The following is a 19,975-nucleotide window of genomic DNA, read 5'->3' as shown; positions in this document are numbered from 1 at the left end:
TCGTTGTCCCTTTAAGTTGACCAATTACTTTAGAAATAGGTGAAATAATAAGATAATCTTTTAAACAATCTTGTCCTGTATATTGTATGTGAGAGTTTGGTGGGGTTAAAATACTTTCCAAGCTAATGCACACATGGAGAATTGGCTTTGCGCATAGCAAGGCATACAGATCGGTGCAAGTTGCTTATACTTGTAATCCTAGCTACTCAGGAAGCTGAAATCTGAGGATAGTTGTTCAAAGCCAGGCCACACAGAAAAGTCCATCAGGCTCTTACCTCCAACAAACTATTCAGAAAAACTGGAATTGGAGCTGTGGCTCAAATGGTGGAATGTTAGCCCTGAGCAAAAGAAGCTTAGGACAGCACTGAGGCCCCAAGTTCAAGCCCCACACTGACACTATATATATATATATATATATATATATATATATATATATATATACATACATATATATGTATATATATATATATATATACACACAAATACATGCATACATATATATTCACATACATATATAAAGGTGTAATTAAAACTTCCCTTTGTGTATCTTAGAGGAAAAAACATTCTAAAGGGTTGGGGATTCATATATCCTGTTAAATAACTTTCTTGGATTCTTTTCACTTTTATTTTAGATTTACTGGGAATTAAGTAGTGACTTTGACATCACTGGAGACTTTTTATCCACAAATGGGTTTTTCACCATGGCTGATGGAGAGAGCGAAGCAAGCTTTGATGTTTACTTGTTGCCAGACGACACCCCTGAGATCGAGGAAACCTGTGTGGTCCAGCTTGTTTCTGTGGAGGGAGGAGGGAAACTGGATCAGGAGAAATGTATCACGTGGTTCTCTGTGTCTGCAAATGATGACCCGCATGGTGTATTTGCTCTGCGTCCAAATCACCAATCCATTCTCATTGGGAAGAACTTTATCAGATCCATCCAAATCAATGTAACCAGGCTTGCTGGAACATTCGGAGATGTAGCAGTTATATTTCAAATATCATCCGATGATAAAGAAGAAGTAATCGCCCCTGAAAATATGGAGGGGCAGTTGGTGGTCAGAGATGGTACCAGATACAAAGTGGACACAGTGCCCATCAAGAGTCAGGTTTGTGGTGTTGATCAACTTCTGGGTCACCCATTCTAGTAGTGCTCCTTTGTTTTTCCTTATGATCAGATGCAAGTCTTATTTGGGTATTCAAAAGAACCATGAAAAATGCCTAAAGAAATGCCTGGTAACTATTGGATAGTCCCTTCACAGAATCTAAGTGAGTAAGTAGATTCCACATCCAGATAGAAATGTAGTTTTGTCCAGATTATATCAAGCACCTATTTAGTACTTACGAATTTCAAGGGAGTACAATGGGAGTGCTTCCAGTGCTTAAATACAGAGATCCATACCTCCTTCTGTTCTTGAATGTTTGGCTCCTGGAAACTAGCTATGATGGTCTGGGATGGTAGGTAGGGGATAGAGCAGTAAACTGCTCTGCCAACATGAGGTGGGGGTGGGGGGTATATACACACAAGTTTCCTGTGGCTCAAGTAGATACCTCAAATACTGTTTCTCAGAACCCCAGAATAGTGAGTCAAGAAATTGTTTTTTCTTAATGCTCTCCCAAATGGTACATACCCTATGATTTTCTCTGTTAGAAGAGAAGCTAATATATTTCAGTGTTTATGACATTATTTCTGAGGATTAATTTATCTTATCATTGAGAAAGATTACCCGGAAGTATCAAATTGAAGCCACCTTGTGAAAAAAATCTGCAGGGTTTATTGCTAATCTGGAGGGATGGCGAAGTTGGAGATTTGAAGCCTTTTAGAAACACCCAGATCATTTCCACAGAGAGCTAAGCATTGTTGCTGTTCTCAGAGAGGCATGGTGTCAGTGTTGGTAGCTAAGAAAGCACTAGCGCCCCAAAGCAAGGCACCTGTCATTTTGTCTCAGGTGCTTTTTCCTTCCCCAAAGATTGTTGACAATGTTCAGGAGTGATTGAAGGAGAACTGTGGACTCAATAGAATGAGTGCTTCTTGCTATAGACCTTCAGCTATAGACCGAGCAAGAGCTAACATAAACAGAGAAACTTATGTACAGTTGTTTTTTTAGATCTAGTCACAATATTGTCAAAAAGTAATGGGACAGAACCCTCCTAAAATGCTAATAGAGGTTAAGTGCTGATGGCTCACACCTGTAAACTTAGCTAGTCTCAGGAAGCTGAGACATGGAGGCTCATGATTCAAAACTAGCCCAACTAGAACAGTCCATAAAACTCTATCACTGATTGCCAGCAAAATGCCAGACTAGAGTTATGGCTCAAGTGGCAGAACAGCAGCTATGAACAAGAAACACATAAAGAGCATGAAACCCTAAGTTTAAGCTTCAGTCCCAGTACTAAAAGTAAGTAGCTCTCTAAGACTTTTTAAATCTAAGATTCAATACATTTATGGTAAAACAAATCAAGAGTAGACAACATGCCTATCTGTAGGAAATTCTACTTACTAAGCAATATTCTGGTTTTTTGTTCACCTAGGTCTTTATTTGATATTTAATAGGGATGTCCTTATCTCAGATTTATTCCTATACTCCTATGGTTCTCTGGGAAACTGACTCAATACCATCACCCTGGTTTAGTAGTCTCTAAACTCTATATCTATGTCTTAATATTATCAAGACTGTAGCAAAGGGCACAGAATAAAGAAGCATTAAGGCAGCCATAGTATTGTATTAAGTCCTCATGTACAAATTAGAAGATCTGGGCTACCTGAAAGACCTTATCTCAACAGAGCCAAACAAAACCAAAATACAGTGTGCTTACATTATATAATTTCACATATATTCCCATGCATTCATAGCAGCGTGTTCTGAACGTATTCAAATCATAATCTGCTGGTGAAAGCTGTGTGTCATACCTTTAAGTATTCAAGGAATAGATGTGTTTCCTTTTATATCAAGGTTGGGTTTGGCAATCAGTTTCCTCACAGAGAAGTCTGGATTACCATCTATTGTTTTTTGGAAAGATGCATGCAGAACAAAATTTCTTTCAGGTCATGGGTAGGAAAAATGAAATACGTATGTTATAGGAACTACCTTGCTTGCTCTGCCTCAGGCTTCTATTTGTGTTTGGGGATATTTTGTAGGATAGGAGGTTGCTTTTCCTTTCATATGGAAAGTTTCATCGTTTAATTTGAAAAGTACTTGGCATTCCTAAAACTATATGTATTAGCTATGCATTTACATTAAAGGCTTTGGAATGCCTATTTAATTGCTTTTATGATTTCTATTTTCAACAGAAAGTAATAAGTTTATTAGGACAAAAACTCCCCCAACATTTTTCTTAACAAATTTTAATATGCATGTGTTTCTTTTCTTACACATTGCAAGATGTGGAAAACCAAGGCCTAGCTAGAGTACTAGGTATTGCTAAGTTAGTATTCCAAGATAACTGTTTGGGACAAAGTGTGACATACTTATAAACCAAAATTAGAATTTTTTTCCCCTGAGGTCCACTTTCTTGTACCCACTCTGGCTATACAACACTGCTTTTTGAAGATAAACACATTAGTCATGAGTTTACATTATAGTTCTCCTTTCTCTATTTTCATGGGTGAAGCTTAGGAGTTAGGACAGGTCAGTCGCCAAGAAGAACACCCAAAGCCATGCATGTACATAATCCCTGTGCTGTGGCCTCTAACCTTCTGGAGGATCGTTGAAGCAAGGGAAGGGTCTGTCAAGCTCTACAATATAAAAGACTCCTGAAGTAGGTTTTGCACTAGGCTCTTGGCTTGGATTGTAAACTGTTGCCACACTTGGCTGAGTCTTGGGTTCTTGTATGAGGTGCACACTGGCAGTAAAAAGTGAAAGGGACAAGTCAAGGCTTAGAAGGATATAAATCAGAATACAGGAGGATGTGCGCGTTTGTGACTGGGACATTTGTTGAGCATTTACACTGTGCTGTCCTTGTGAGAAGTTTAGTAGGCACAGAGAGGGACAAGTCACAATTCCTGTTGTTATGTGCTTTTGGTGTTAGAGGAGAAGGTCCATTGGCCTCCAATTATAAAAGTGTGTGGGTAAGCAGTGCCAGAAGTGCTTAGAGTATTGTGGGATGTGCATAGAGTATTAAGGGACCATAAATTCTTGATGGGAAATATATAAAATGAGTAATGTTAGGTAAATGAATAATGAGTCCAGGAGCAATGCTGGGTCCTAGAACTAGAAAGAGAATGTGAAGTATTACTGGAAACTTTCAAGTTCTTTGAATATCTGTAGAATGCCTCTTCTGTAGGCCAACTGGCTATTTCTCCAATCTGCAGTGACTCACGTTCAACTTTAATGTTCATTATCTTGTGGATCTGCCCCATCACACAAGTCTGTGTGTGCTTATTTGTCCCATGAGTGGAGGAGCCACATGGGAAAGGAGAAGCAATGGGGTGCTTTGAATGGATAAGTGATCCTTCATTCTTCTGCAGCACTAGCGGCTCAGCCAGTGACTTGCTGGGGTAGGGATAAGGAATATAGGAGGGTTGAGATGCCCATGCCTGAAGTGACAGTTCTGTTTATGACTTGTTCCCTTTGCATTTGACTTGAAATTCATTTTTAATACATGCTATTTTGCAAGAATGAAATAATCTGTTTTCTCACGTTACATATCATTTGTACAAGTTATGTGCATTGGTGGATGGAATGGACATGGAACTCTATTAAGTTTTAGAAGAAGATATTTGATAGAATGAGTTGCCTTTGCATTCAATAGAGATACAGACATGGTAGGACTATTTCAGGTTTGAGGATAACTTTGGGGATAATCAGATAATCATTACTGATAGCAATGTTTCTATGGGAAAATAATACGTTGCAAGAATGCTTTTTGTTTCATACACGAATGTTATTTCAGGAGTTTTTTTCTCCCTACTTTGTTTGATTCTAAAGTTTTCCTCAGTGATTTTTTTTATTTACCCCAAGTGTTCAAATAATTAAGACAACTAAGTCACTATCCATATTGAGTAACTGATACTGGTTACCAGTTGTTGCTTCATGTAGAGAAAAGGAAGTGGGCTTTGGGGGGTTATGGGAGACGACACTTCACTAGTGTGCTCTTCTGTTCCTGTGACACTTAAGCCCTCCTGGCTGTGTGCACATGATTCCTGTCATTCTTGAGGCCATTTTGGCAGAAATAGTGCACATTTGTGTACACATTGGTGTGCACATTTGTCATACTCCCTAATTCCTGCTCCTCACCTCACGCTACAAACTAGTAGATTGTTTTAAGACCAGGGGAAAGACTGATGAAGCTGCTTGCTTGTTGAGGCACCTCAGGGAGTGTGCTAGTAGTTCAGGGCGCATGCCTTCATTTTCCTCTGACAATTATTACTACTAAATGCAACCTTTGATACTGTTTCTTTATAGATCTTCCTCTCACTGGGCTCTAATTTCACCTTGCATCTGGAAGCGGTGATGCTGGTGAGTGGACGTGTCTATGGCATGCCAACAATTCTCCAGGAAGCAAAGTCAGCTGGCCTTCCCATCCCAGAGGAAGCTGCCAACTCCCAGGTAATTGGCATGGGGTGTGTTACTCTCATCAGACCCCCAGAGGGCAGTTTATATGAAAAGTATTAAATTGTTGGCGAACAAATTTCTTAAGATTAACCGCGTTCTTAAATTTTAGTACACCTGTGAATATCAAAGTAGGCATAATAGACACACTATATAAAAATAATTTGTTTCAACATTAGTTGGAAAATACATTTTCTTTTTAGAGTTATACAAGATTTCAATCTTGGACATTGCTAGATACAGGATTTTTTAAAAAGTGATAATCACCTAAACTCACAATTTTCAGATCTTGATAAGAAATACTTAATTCTGAGGTATCCATGCTAGGTCATTTTTTTAATTATTATTTTTTATTGTGAAAATATCGTACAGAGGGGTTACAATTACATGGGCAAGATAATGAGTACATTTCTTTTATTTTTTGGGGGGGAGGTCCAGTCGTGGGGCCTGAACTCTGGGCCTGGGCGCTGTCCCTCCACTCTTCAGCTCAAGGCTAGCACTTTAACACTTGAGCCACCATGCCACTTCCGGCTTTTTTTCTTTTTGTTTATGTGGTGCTGAGGAATCGAACCCAGGGCCTCATGCATGCAAGGCAAGCGCTCTACCACTGAGCCACCTTCCCAGCCAAATGAGTACATTTCTTATCAAGCATTGTTGCTTCCTCCTTTGTTTCCCCTTCCTATCTCTTCCCATATCCCGCCCCCCCACCTATATCTCCACTCCCCTATCCCCACCACCCCACCCCACCTCCCCACCCCCCGCCAAAGCAAAGTTCATTTTTCAACCTAACGTCTTGTACATCTCATTGTTGCAATGGGTCCACCTGTATCCCTATTTTAAAGTAAAAATGAAACATAAGGAGCATTTTAGATGTTTTCATTTATTAACTACACTTTTATTGTAAACATCTAAGCTTTGATTTATTGCAGCAAATCTGTGCTATCATAGATAAATGTCAGTGGTGACTCAGAGTTTTTGAGACTTCTGAGTTCATTGCAGGAAGGATAGAAAGTAAAGAATAAGCTATTGGGTTTTTACTTCCTTACAGCCCATTCTGTACATATAAGAAAAGGGCAGGGATACTGCTGTGACAGGCATAACATGTTTGAAGCTCCTGTGAGATATGATTCCCTCGTGGTAGCTCAAATGGCCATGGCGAATTGGCCCAAGATGCTGACAGGGATTCTGTGTAGGAATGGTGGCAGATATCCTTCAGGACAATCAGTGTTGCGTTTCAGCTGCTTCTTGCTGGGCATCTTCTCCCCAGGAAGTAAGTTGGCTTTGTGTCCTAAAGTAGAATCTACCAGCATTAAACAGAACCTTTCAGTACTTCCTCTTGTTCTTTGAAATGATATTGTCTTACTTACTGGAAAGGAGAATCCTTTATTGCAAATGATTCAGCTGAAGCAGTGAAGTATTTCCTGCTCTAATCCATGTGTATCATCTCAACACTATGCAATTCCACACGGCAGGGTCAGAGCCAATCAGGTCTGTGATGCAGTCTCTGTGCTACACCACAGTATTTGTATAGTGTGTGTGCGCATGTGTATGTGCATGTGTATGTGCTTGCATGTTTCTGTGAAGGGCTCACCTAGGGCTTTTTGATATCTGCTTTGCAGAAGCTTCGCTAATTCATTCTAGACTGCTATCAAACAGGAGTTCTCATTATTGTTTTTCCTATTATAAGATATCTTGGGGCACCCTTCCATACTTTTCTGCACTATGTCATCGCAATTTTGAAAGAGAAGATAAATCTTAAAGTGCTGATAAAATTTTACCTTAAAATATTATTTGAAAATTTTGTTTTCATTTAACCATAATTTCTTTAGGTATTGTTAGATACTGTTTTTCTTAGGTATTGTTCATTTTAGTAAGAGAATGCTATAATGCCTAATCTAAAATAGAAAAGTAGAATAAATTCTTAAATTTCCGATGTCACCTGTAAGCATTTCTCTTTAATTGAACATCATAAAACAAGAAAAGTCAATGTTCAACCCATTCTTCAGAACCAAAAAGTTTAATTCAGAAGCAAAATACTCTAAGCATTTTTTTTCCTCAGGTTGGATTTGAATTCACTGCTTTTCCACTCATGGACATTGCTACTGGCACAAGCCAAGTGACACTTTCTAGGAGAGGCACATATGGCCCTCTCTCAGTGGCCTGGACTGCTGGATATGCCCCTGGGGTAGAAATCCCTGAACTTGTTGTTGTTGGCAACATGACCCCAGTGCTGGGTGAGTACTAGTTTTTCTAGATCAACCAATAGGGCTGATTGGCCATTTTCTTAGCTCATCCATCCTTAATATTTAACAAAAACTTTAAATTCTTTCATGTTGAACATAGTTAATCTCATAATTAATAAAAATGCTCCCAAATTTTAAATAGTACTCTGAGACTTACATAATCAGAGTTGTTCAGGCTACTTGGGGAGAAGGGGGAAACATTTGTTTCATTCAAATTTAAAACTACAGCCTGTATGTCAAAATAGAGGGCATCATGCAGACTAGTCTGCCATTACATTAAAAGTTTGTTGAAAGTGATTTAAAAACATTATTTACCCCATAGAGAGAGAAAAATTACAGACTAAACTGGATCCTGGTAGCTCACATTTGTAATCCTAGTTACACTTAGGAGGATGAGATTTGAGAATCGCAGTTTGAAGCCAGTCCAGGGAAGGAAAGTCTGAGAGACTCTTATCTCCACTAAATTAGTCCTCCCACCATTTCCTCCTCCCCCCCCCCCCCCCCCCGCCCTGGAAAAAAAAAAAAAAGGAAGAAGAATAAGAAGCCAGAAGTGGAGCTGTGGTTAGAGTACTGAGCCCAGGACTGGCATCAAAAAAAGAAAACACAGATCATTTACATAGTCACTTGAATATTTCTGGGGCAGGAGCTATTCAATCAATTATCTTTTTAAAATGATGCTTTTTGTTTTTAGCGAGTGAGATGCAAATCCTAGATGGTTACACAGCTCATGTGGTAGCAGTTGTAAAGCACCCTTCATGGCTTCATGGTGTGACAGCTGCAGTTCCCCTCCCTCATTTACAGGCCCCATGGTTACCATGTAAATGCTATTTCCTGCCAATCCCAAATCTAATGAGTTCTGTGTAAGAAGTGAGACGTACAGTCTCTTAGTGAGGATGGAGGGATTTTCATTTTCCTCAGGTTTTTAGGAAACTGTTGAATGGAAAAACGGAAGTCCCTTAGAACATGAATGTGGGGGTTAGGGATCATCAAAGTGTCCTTGTTACGACAGCTTCTATCCCAGTTGGAAGTTCAGTACATGTACAGTGTATTTGCATGATGGATTGTAAAACACACCTTTACAAGTCAAGTTCTGCAGCCATTTCACAGAGGCCCTGACCTAATACACAATTGACGTTGATGACTGTACTTTCGTTTTGGCACATCTCCTAAAGATATTTCATTATCTTTTTAAATTTTTTAGTCCTTTTTTTCTGCAGTAGCTTATTTGTTACTTCTCTGGCCTGACATTTTGGGTGATATACTTGGTTCTATGCCATTTTTGATTTTTTTTTGTATTAGCAGCTGATTGTGATAAATGTTTATGATTTTTATGCATGTGTATGTGATTTTATGCTTACATATGGAATTCATTTTCAAAAGTTTTAGTGAATTTTTAATAACTTGATAAAAATAATAACAGTTCTCAAACAATTGATTTGTATCCTCAAATAGGATTGATTTGTTTTTGAGCTATTATAATAAATTTTTAAATCTAAAGAAAATTAAATATGATAAATCTCCATGAACTCTCTGAGGGTAACAGTTGTTGTATTATACATTTTTTCATATGTTTGACCTTGAAGTAATCTTTAGTATAATGTATATATTATGGTATTTTCCCCAAACTATATCAGTATACATCACTAAAAATGATATGGCTAGAATTCAGATCAAAGACAAGTATATATTCAGGTGTTGTACAACACCATTTTCTTGCTACTAGATTTGGTAATTGAACCAAGGTGAGGGGGTGAAGGAATGAAGGAAGAAAGAAAGGAGGAAAGACTAGACAGAGACTGAGGAGATTTCTGTAAATTTCTTCTCCACTTTTGGCCTTATAAACATGCTATCTTTTTGGAGTATAAATTTTTGGAAATATATTTTGTTACATGTTTAAGTCACATTCCAAATTAAGAACCTAAACAATGACACCCTGCCTTTTACTTTCATTTCCTCTCAGGGAGCCTTTCATTTTCCCATGGTGAACGAAGCAAGGGAGTTGTGCTGAGGACATTTCCCCAGCCTGGTCGTCCAGAGGCCTTTGTCCTTCACCTGTCAGGAGTGCAGAGCCGAGTTCCAGGTGGAGCTCAACTTCGGTATGACCAATCTGATTCCAAACCCGACCTTCTCTGAATAATAACCTAGAATGGATCAGTCAAGATAGAAAATGATACAAGATCACCATCCTTAAAGCAGAATCAGCGAGTTCAGTGTAGAACAATAGAGAGGCCTACATTAAGGAGAGTTCCTTAGCCTTCCCTGACTGGCAGAGAACTTATGAGGACTCCAGACTTGAAACAGAGGTTGGGAAAGTTCACCTGATTTTAAAGGGTACTGTCTTCTAGAAGCAGCTGAAAACACCTGATTTATCCAAGTCATTAAGTATAAAGATAAGAGCTGGGCACTGGTGGCTCATGCTTGTAATCCTAGCTACTCAATTCGCTAAGATCTGATGATTGTTGTTTGAAGCCAGTCCAAGCAAGAAAATCTGTGAGACTCTTATCTGTATTTAACCACCACCACCAAAAAAAAGAAAGCAAAAAGAAACCTGAAGTAGAGCTGCCGCCCAAGTGGCAAGATTCTAGCCTTGAGCAGATATAGGAAAAGGATCACATTAGGATAATAGGATAATGTTATTACTTAAAACAAATGGCTTTCTAAATTTAATATAATTTAATTTAAATTTGCTATTTATTTGTAATAGCTATTTATATGAACCCAGTATATTTTCAGCCAAATCTGATTCAATGTAAAGATATTACTTTTTCTTAAACCTAGTACATGCTTGACCAGAGGGCAAGTCTGAGAGCCATGCTTCATAATGTGTGTTCAGATTTGTCTACATATAAATTTGTATTTCTAAAATCTTTTAACCAAAGAACATATTTCTGTTTTCAGAATTTTATGGTGATCATGACACATAATCTCTGCTATTCACAACAAAGACCCACAAGAAATAGCTCAGCATAAATTGCTCAACCATGGATGCTTTCTTCACACTCATGCATAGTTTTAGTTAGATTTATGTAAAAAAGTATTTCCATTAACACTACCAGGAGGAAGCAAGAATTTTGATACCAGTTCTGGAAATATGTCTGTTTGGTAAATAAGAGAGCTGGTTTGTGTCTAGAGCACCAGGGGGAATTCAGCCCTCTTGTATTGATATAGGAGAGATCCTAGTGCTTTAGTGTCTCCCATAGCTGCTCCAAGGTGAAACCGAAGTGGAGAGCTCTTCATTCAACTAATACACACCAGGTCCTATCTGTGCTACTCCAGTCCTGCTCATTTCTTGCACCCTTGCTTAGCAATATATAAGTGGGCATTAGGGAGCTTACTTAGTTTCTAAGTTGCTTCTTTCATGAGCAGTATCTTAAATATGATGTGAGAAGACAATGCAGTGTTAATCCTATTGTTAAAGCAATTCTCATAATATCATATTTTTCCAGATCAGGCTTCACTACTGTTGAAATTGAACCAATGGGAATCTTCCAGTTTTCCCCTAGTTCAAGGAGCATCACAGTGTCAGAGGACACGCAGATTATCAGATTACATGTGCAGAGACTGTTCGGTTTCCACAGTGATCTTATTAAAGTTTACTATGAGACAAAGGCTGGAAGTGCCAAGCCACTGGAAGACTTTGAGCCGGTTCAGAAGGGGGAAGTGTTTTTCCAAAAGTTCCAACCTGAGGTTGATTTTGAAATAACCATCATCAATGATCAGATTCCTGAGACAGAAGAAGAGTTTTACGTTAATCTTACTTCAGTAGAAATTACAGGATTACGAAAGTTTGGTGTTAATTGGAGACCACGCCTGAATCTCAACCTCAGTGTTGCAGTGATTACAATATTGGACAATGATGACATCATGGGAACAGATATTTCCATGCCTACAGCAGCAGCCAACCCTACCACGCTGACTCCTGTAGAAACTGGCTCCCTCACATATCCTGGCACAGACAGGGTAACTGCCATTCAACATACCACAGAGGTGGTTGTCATTGTTACTGAGGCAATCAGTGAATCTATCACCCCTGAGAAATTTGTCACCCTTCCTGGTCCATCAGCCATGCCTGAGAAGCCCGATGCAACTATTGGAATGGAGAATGCATTTGATGCTTTCATGCATGGGACTTTTAGCCTAACCCCCCCTATTGTTTATGTGGATGAGGAGATGAAGAATGGCACATTCAGTGCTGCAGAAGTTCTGATCCAAAGGGCCGGTGGGTTTACTGGCAATGTCAGCATCACGGTTAAAACTTTTGGCAAAAGATGCGCTGGGGAGGATCCCAACGTATTGCCTTTTCAGGATGTCTATGGAGTCGCCAACCTAACATGGGCGGTTGAAGAGGAAGACTTTGAAGAACAAGCACTTAGCTTTACATTTCTAGATGGAGAAAGAGAACATACAGTGTCCGTTCCCATTCTGGATGATGACGAGCCTGAGGGGCAGGAATTCTTCTACGTGTTTCTCACAGACCCTCAAGGGGGAGCGCAGGTTGCAAAGGGAAAGGATGATGCTGGGTTTGGAGCTTTTTCCATGGTTATTATTTCAGGTAATTCTTGCATAAGTACTTTTGTGGTACAGACTTGCAAAAAGATCAGTCTATCTTGAAGTGAATCTAAGAAGGATGAATTATTTCTGTCCTTCATGGTAATTTATTGAAAAATACCCTTTCCCAAAGCATGAACTTATGACATGAAATTATGCTATTGTTTTCGAGTGCAATTTAACTGGATTCATTAAGCTCATACCCAGTTATACTATCTTTAAGGTTATACTTCTTTTCAAACGTAATCTCTGCCAGTTATGTTGCCCCACAAGTTTACAGCACTTGGAATTAATACCATTTATTCATGTCCCCACAGTTCATTGAGAACATTGTCATTTGAATTCACTTCTGTAAGTGATTTATATTGGCTTACTATCATCTACATATTTCCACTAAAATTAATTTGGAAGCTAACATTCTATCTTCATTCTGTGATACAGGTATTTGATTGCAGTGATTTAATATGATCAGGACTGAGGGACTCATGATTTTGGAGGTATTATGGTAGAGGTAGGAAATGATAGAGCAGAGCAGTTTATGGTGGCCAGAAAGTAGCGACGCATAAAAGAAGGAGCCAGGACAAGATGTTGTCCCCAAGGACATGCTACCAACACATCCACCAACTAAAACTTACCTTTTACTTCTCATCATCTCTCAATAATGCTACCCTATTGTGAGTCTTTCAGAGCATTCATACATCCTTTCATTCTTTAAGTTAGAGCCCTCATAATCTAATCCTCTCCCAAAACACTATTCGGATACATAAATGTGATTTCCTCATCTCCTAGGAGCCTCTAAATCCAACTGAGTTGCTAAACAAAAATAACCATCACAATTTCTAGACATTCTTGTCTCTTATCTGATGTAATTCAGATAACCACACCCCCAAGCCCCATTCACATGGTCATATCCTGAGTTCCTTTATTCTTCCTGAAAATATTCCCCTCATCTTTTTCCCATTTGACTCATGTATAATAATATCTCTGCTTTAAGGATTTTTTTTACTTTTCTGATTCCTCTTATCTTTAATCTACATCTTTTCAATTTTGAGATTTTAGAAGACACTATCCACATAAATAGAGGAGGAATTGGTTTATTTAGTTTTGATCTTGATCCACATTAGAAGACTCAGATCACTAGACTAGAAATGTGACTTAAATTTATAGCTGCAGATGTGGCAAAGGGAAATATTGTTTTCATTAGACTTATGCTAGTTTCTGTTGTCCTAAAATAGAGGTTTATAAGCTACTTGGGGAGAGCATATTTCCTCCCAAGATAATGAGGAAACAATTGCCAACAAGAAGGAAGAGTCAACTTTGGGTTTCTGAGGCCAGGTAAGGAAGTGATTTCAATGATTATTTAGTTGGTAAGACTAAGAATCAAGAGCAGAAGACAAAGTTCAGTGAGGCAACAGGAAAAACATAGCCTTCCCATTCAGGAATACACAGCATCTGCAATACATAAATAGGCTCCATATTTACAGTACATTTTATAGCTAGGAAATAGGCCAGGGGCTGGTAACGTATCTCTCTTCTATTATGACAGATATTTTTGTTCCCCTACACTGACCTACTTAAGAAATTCTATGTTCTTCAAACCTGGAGAATTAGGTTTCTGGGTGATGGACTCAAGCATTATTTGAAGCTGATTGCTTTAGAAACTCTCCTTCTAGGAAGCAAGAAACAGCTGAGACTCTTCATTGCTATTTATCTAGGTCAGAAAGTTCACTGGTATGCTTGTCAGGACTTGAAATGACTGTCTCAGTGTAGTCTAAATCTGTTTTGTTCTAGTTTAAACGTACTTCTTAGTGTGATAGTTCCTATAATCTCAAGTGAGTCTATGGCACTGACATGCTTTGGAGTTCCTAAAAAGTTCTGTTTTCTTCTTGGACACCTCATTGGATGTGTAACAAACTATCTTTTGGTTAGTCTACTTATTATGAGGATGAATCAGTGAAGTGGAATTCATTATTCAACAGTGTTTATGAAATGCTCACTCACCTGGGCACTCTTTTTAGTTTTGGAAACATGGAAGTACATAAAACAGATTCTGCTCTAGTAGAACTTGCACCCTTGCAAGTAAACACTGACTTTAAATACACAAGCACAGAAAAAAAATCACATGGCATCAATTGTAAAGTAAGGTCTCATTAGAGGGAAAGGCCTCTGGATGTCAGCGTTAGTTGGTGGGGTCCGATGCTTCTTTTTGAGTGGTCTTCTATTCTCAAACTGTTTTCTATTTCTATGTTATAATTTTGGAATCTAATTTAGTAAAGATTTCACACACTGTTGCTCCCTCCTCTCACTTGTGGATTTCTCACTTTTATATTCTCTGAGCTGGCAAGATCACTGGAACATTGGCGAACCTGTAAATTCTTAAATCCGTTACCGCCTCCTTTCTCCTTGTAGGGAGTGATCTTCACAATGGCATCCTGGGCTTCAGTGAGGAATCCCAGAGGGGCCTGGAACTGGGGGAAGGAGCTGAAAGAACACAACATCTTGTTGTCACAAGGCAGCCAAACAGGTGTGTGTGTGTGTGTGTGTGTGTGTGTAAAACACAACATCCTGAGTGTCGGCATAGTATTCAATTGGAATTCATACAAGGCAGAATGAAATGTGAGCAAAAAGAAGTATAGGATTTGATGTGTAGTACTGAGATGCTGTCATCTTTGATCTGTGATATATTTTGCCCACAGTCTCAATGTAGGGTTGTCTCAGATGTGTTGTGAAGCACAACAGTTATGTCAGATTAGGTAGGCCATCCATCATCTGATCGTATTCGCTACTTTCTGGTGACTTTGGACATATGGCCCTTATACTCCATGGGAGACTAGGAGTGACAACACTGTGGATCTAACCTAATTAGAGCAAGCAACATATTAGTATGTTCTCTCAAGTGCCCACCTGTATGCACACATACATTTATAGATGTGATACATTGCCCATTCAGGGCCTATTTTAGTCATTTGCTCTTTATTTTTTTACAAATTTAGTCATTTTTAGGAGCAGTGTTCTTCTAGAGAAATTCTTACTAAAAGACAAATGAAAACCATTTCCTTGAAGTCAGGGGTTTTCTACATTTTTTACATTTGTGGTACTTAATAGGTAGAAAAGTATATTTCTCACGTTCTTAACATAAAATCCTTTGACAAACAGCTATTCATTACTGAAGAGAATATCATCAGAAATAGTAATATAGATCATTAATTTCTTATCTGTCCTGAGGGAAGTTGTTCATTGTTAGAATGATAAGTTACATGGTGAGTGCTGCCTGTGAATAAAGAGGCACAATTTGCCTCCATGGCAGCATTCTTTTATACACAATGTGGGATAGTCTGCCATGTTGTTCTCATGGGTTTGCTTTGTTCACAGGGCATATGAAGACGTCCAGGTCTTTTGGAGAGTCACATTTAACAAAACAGCCATCATTCTCCAGAAAGAAGAGGCAAACCTAATGGATGAACTTTTGTTTGTGTCAGGAACCACAACCTGTATCATGGGTCAAACACAATGCCTTATCACGCTTGAGCTCAAACCAGAGAAGGTGAGAAATGATGGGACATCATTCATTCCAGCAAGTTTCAGTTGTGTTTCTTTTGACATAATCATTGTAAGACCAGTGTATTGAAATTTGCACACCATTTGGGTAGAAATGACACCTAGATATCTAAATTGCCTTGCTGGACCACAGAAATTCATCATAACATGATGAGTTCGTGTAAACAAAATTATTATATTTGTTTTTGCCATGTCTAGATTGCTGCTGGCCAAGCTGTATGTGGTGTTCATTCTCCTTATGTCATTTTTTAGCCAGATTAGCATCTTTGCTTACTTCTGAATGTAAAATTGTTCTTATCTATCGTATCCATCCACACATCATTTAATTAGTATATACATGGAATACTTTTCATTTTCTCTTCATGTATACTGAGAGAGTATAAATTTGGTTACTAGAAGGGGCAGAGAGGTGCTGACCTTTGCAAGCCTTTGGGTCATTGTCTATGGGTTCACTGAGAGACAGGCGTTCCTTCTCTCTAAGGGAATATGCAATATTCAAATGCTGATGTCAGTGAGGACTTAGAGTTTTCTGAAGTATTTAATAATAATGGGTAGCTTTGTTCTTGGTCCTATTCTGTGATTCTCCAAATATTTTAGTGCCCAAAGAACAGTCAATAGTATTTGACCTTTAACTACTGCTTATTTAGTAAACTCATATATTTAATATAAAAACTAGCCACCAGTTATGCACATTCAAGAGTACAGTAGGTTTGTTGTTCATGTTGCATACATTAAACAGCAGACAAAGTACAGACCAATACATTTTCTTCAGGATATTTAATTATGCTCGGGTTTACTTTAAAAAAGCAACATTGTTAGTTTGGCAATTTTTTCTTGTTTTTCTCATAATTGCTATACTTGTCTTTTGAGAATCAGAAAAGTACATAACAATAATACTTTTAAGTTAGAATTTAATAGTCATATTTTTAAGGCTACACACATGCCTGTTTTCATATCTTTTGGGGATTCTAATAGTTTTGCTCATTCCAAAAGAGAAAGAATACTCATCTGTGGTCACTGTTCTCAGCGGGGCTGTGGGGGCTGTTTCAAATGGAAAGTGCTGGTCAGCTGATTGGTGTTGGTACGCTACTATGTTTTTACATTTATAACTTTCTCGTTAATTTTCTCAATCAAGCTTCTTTCAGAGTTTCATTCTTTACATTTTTCAATGCCAGTAGTCAGTTCAAGATTGAAGAAGAGTGAACCGCTCTGTTAGTAATATTAAAAATATGTGCCTGACTTGTTCATTGATGGTTTTACCTGGAAGGAAAAACCAGAGGCTTCTCCTAAGGATGAGATAACAAATCTGCACCATTCCTCTACCAATTTAGCTCATTTGCTCTGTCCAGTTGCAAAAGATGCAATCATTGGCTATTTTTCTGCCTCATTGTTTCACAATCCACAATGCAATTTTTTGCTTTTCCTAGAAATAATTTCTGTATTCACATTTCTGTTTCTTAGCCTCTTCCTATTTGTATGCAAAGAGAGTAATGTTCAGTTTGGGTTAATAGAAGGCCCACAAAGTTGTGGTATGTCAACACTCTTCCATACACTGATTAATAAACTAGTGCACCCTACTAGATTCATGTTCATAATACAATACTTTTATATTACAATAACATTTATCCTTTCACTATTGAAGAATTCCATCTTGCATTTTAATTACTTACTAAATGGCTTTCTTTTTGAAACTCTGATAGTCATCTCTTGGCCATTGAATGTCTCAGGAAGTTGATGTTTTGTTCTTTCAGTACTGTTTGAAATTCTCTGAGGTATGTCTGCTCTTGAGCACTGCATATTCCAGAGCCATTGAAGAATTTTCCTAATCTAAGTCATACAGTCAACTACCATTTGATTAATTTTTTGATAGAGCTCAAAACCTATAAAGTAGAGCTATGAATTACAGTTGACAGCAGGCAAATGTGCTGTTATTACGGCCACTTTAATGATGAGATTTGGTTGTTGTTGGGGTTGTTTGTGGTTTTTTTTTTTTTTTTTTTTTTTATATTTGGTGGTACTGTGTTTGAGCCATAATTCTTCCAAACTCTGTCTCCCAAGTGGCTGAGATTACAGACATGAGTGACTAGTACCCTGGACCAAAAAAAAAAAAGTATTGAATTTCCAATTTTTACATAGTTTCCAATTTACTATACTATATTCTAGTATTTTATGATTTTTAAGTGAGATTTCTATTGGCTCCTAAAGTTTTCTATCACATTGACAGTGAGAAACTGAAATTTCTATATTCAAGATATTTGAATCCATTATGCTTAAATCCTTTGATTCTATTAAACACTTAAATCCTGTGCATTTCTTCTAAATATTTTTATTCCTTCCTAAACAAGTATATGCTAAATTTTTCCTAAATATAGATCTTCTTTAGTGATTAATTAAAACACCAGTTCCTCATAAGACCTGAATTTAAAAAAATTGTCAGTACCTTTCTTATGGAAGTTATCAGTTATAACCAGTCTTGTTCCTACTATTCACTGCCACCTGTTTGAAAGTTAGAATATATTTTTGTTTGTCTTTGTCCCTTCTTACCATGCTCCATGAATATATGCTCCCTGCAGACTGGCCCCAAAGAAATCCATTGTGTAATTCACCAAAATAGCTGATTTGAATCTTAGGCATACCTCAGAACACTTAAAACTTGTGTCCATACAAGGGATGTCAGCTAGAGAAAATCTTTGGAGATAAATGTCTACATTAGCCTTTTGATGATTGGAATCTTATGAGGCCATTTCTTCATATTCAGAGAAGAAAAATTTTGCAGACAGGAAATGCCTTCTTTGTGACAGCAACCAGTGAAATCAGCTAAAGATCTTAAAAGATAGAGGTAAATTGTAATGCCTTCATACAGTTTGAAGGAAGCTGACTTGAAGTGGCAATGGGGGAGGCAGTATTGTGTGTGTGTGTGTGTGTGTGTGTGTGTGTGTGTGTGTAATGGAAGCCATGAAACTGGTCTTGGACAAACTGGACAAGGAAGATAGGTAAATTAATGTCATAGGATTAAGAAAGGACTTCTTGAGTCAAGTTTGTCCTTCTCACAGGGAAAAAGAGAATCTCCAGACCCTGCAAATATATGATTAAGCAGTAAGATAAGCCCTTCCTCAACGTTGATATTTCTAATATTCAGAATAGGTAAGAACCCAGTCTGTGAGAATCCAATGGCTTTTATAATCATTGCATCAATGTTAGTGATAAAGAGTTTATCAAAATATCTATTTTGAACATGACAATATTATTCACAGACTTATGCCTCTAACTAATGAATAATGGTGATATCCCCTTACCTCAGCCTAGTCTCTGTACAGAGGGGTTACAGTTACATGAGTAAGGTAATGAGTACATTTCCTATGGAGCATTGTTACCCCCTCCTTTGTTTTCCCCCTACCATCCCTTCCCAACCTCCCCAACTCCTTCCTCCCCCACACCAAGTTGTAAAATTCATGTTTAACATAGTGTCTTGTGCATTTCATTGTTCCAATGGATCAATCTGTATCCTTATTTCAGCATTTTGCTCTTTCCCTTTCCCTCCCCAAATTAGGAAAGTGTATATACGAGATGCAGGGCACCAGAATCAAATACAGTGACAACAGGGGTTATACCATGGGGGAAGAACATACAAAAGATAAAACAAACCACACAGTATATTTTAAATACATTAAAAAATAACAGCAACAAAGATAAAACTTCTTCTGTCCCCTTCTTGAGGTTCATTTCTCTCAGCATCATCTTACATGGTCATACGTACATAGCTTTTGACCTTTTCTGCCTGTTCTAGACATATACTAGTTATTGCAAATAAGGGAAACCATGGGACCTATGTTTCTTTGGGCCTGGCTTACTTCACTTAATATGATTTTTTCCAAGTCTTTCCATTTTCTAACAAATGGAGTGGTGTCATTCTTTCTGATGAAGGCATAGAATTCGATTGTGTGTGTGTGTATGCATATATATATATACCACATTTCCTTGATCCATTCATCTACTGAGGGGCATCTGGGCTGGTTCCATATCTTAGCTATGGTAAATAATGATGCAATAAATATAATTGTGCTGGTAGTTTGTGAT

General features: G+C 38.0%; 1 protein-coding gene across 1 annotated transcript in view; it reads left to right on the top strand.

Annotated features, from left to right (window-relative positions):
• The window catches only part of Adgrv1 (adhesion G protein-coupled receptor V1), a 479,179-nt gene that overhangs the window by 149,577 nt on the left and 309,627 nt on the right, over positions 1–19,975 (top strand). Inside the window, exons 69-75 of the mRNA XM_042690972.1 lie at positions 633–1,106; positions 5,403–5,546; positions 7,609–7,783; positions 9,753–9,888; positions 11,239–12,344; positions 14,750–14,864; positions 15,713–15,884. Of these exons, the coding sequence (XP_042546906.1) occupies positions 633–1,106; positions 5,403–5,546; positions 7,609–7,783; positions 9,753–9,888; positions 11,239–12,344; positions 14,750–14,864; positions 15,713–15,884 (2,322 nt within the window). The remainder of the gene's footprint in view (positions 1–632; positions 1,107–5,402; positions 5,547–7,608; positions 7,784–9,752; positions 9,889–11,238; positions 12,345–14,749; positions 14,865–15,712; positions 15,885–19,975) is intronic.

The sequence above is a fragment of the Dipodomys spectabilis genome, unplaced genomic scaffold (genome assembly GCF_019054845.1).
Source record: "Dipodomys spectabilis isolate Male_0828 unplaced genomic scaffold, ASM1905484v1 ptg000140l, whole genome shotgun sequence".
NCBI classification, from domain to species: Eukaryota; Metazoa; Chordata; class Mammalia; order Rodentia; family Heteromyidae; genus Dipodomys; species Dipodomys spectabilis.
Note: the sequence above shows the minus strand (reverse complement) of the source record. Positions and strands in the feature narration are given on the sequence as shown.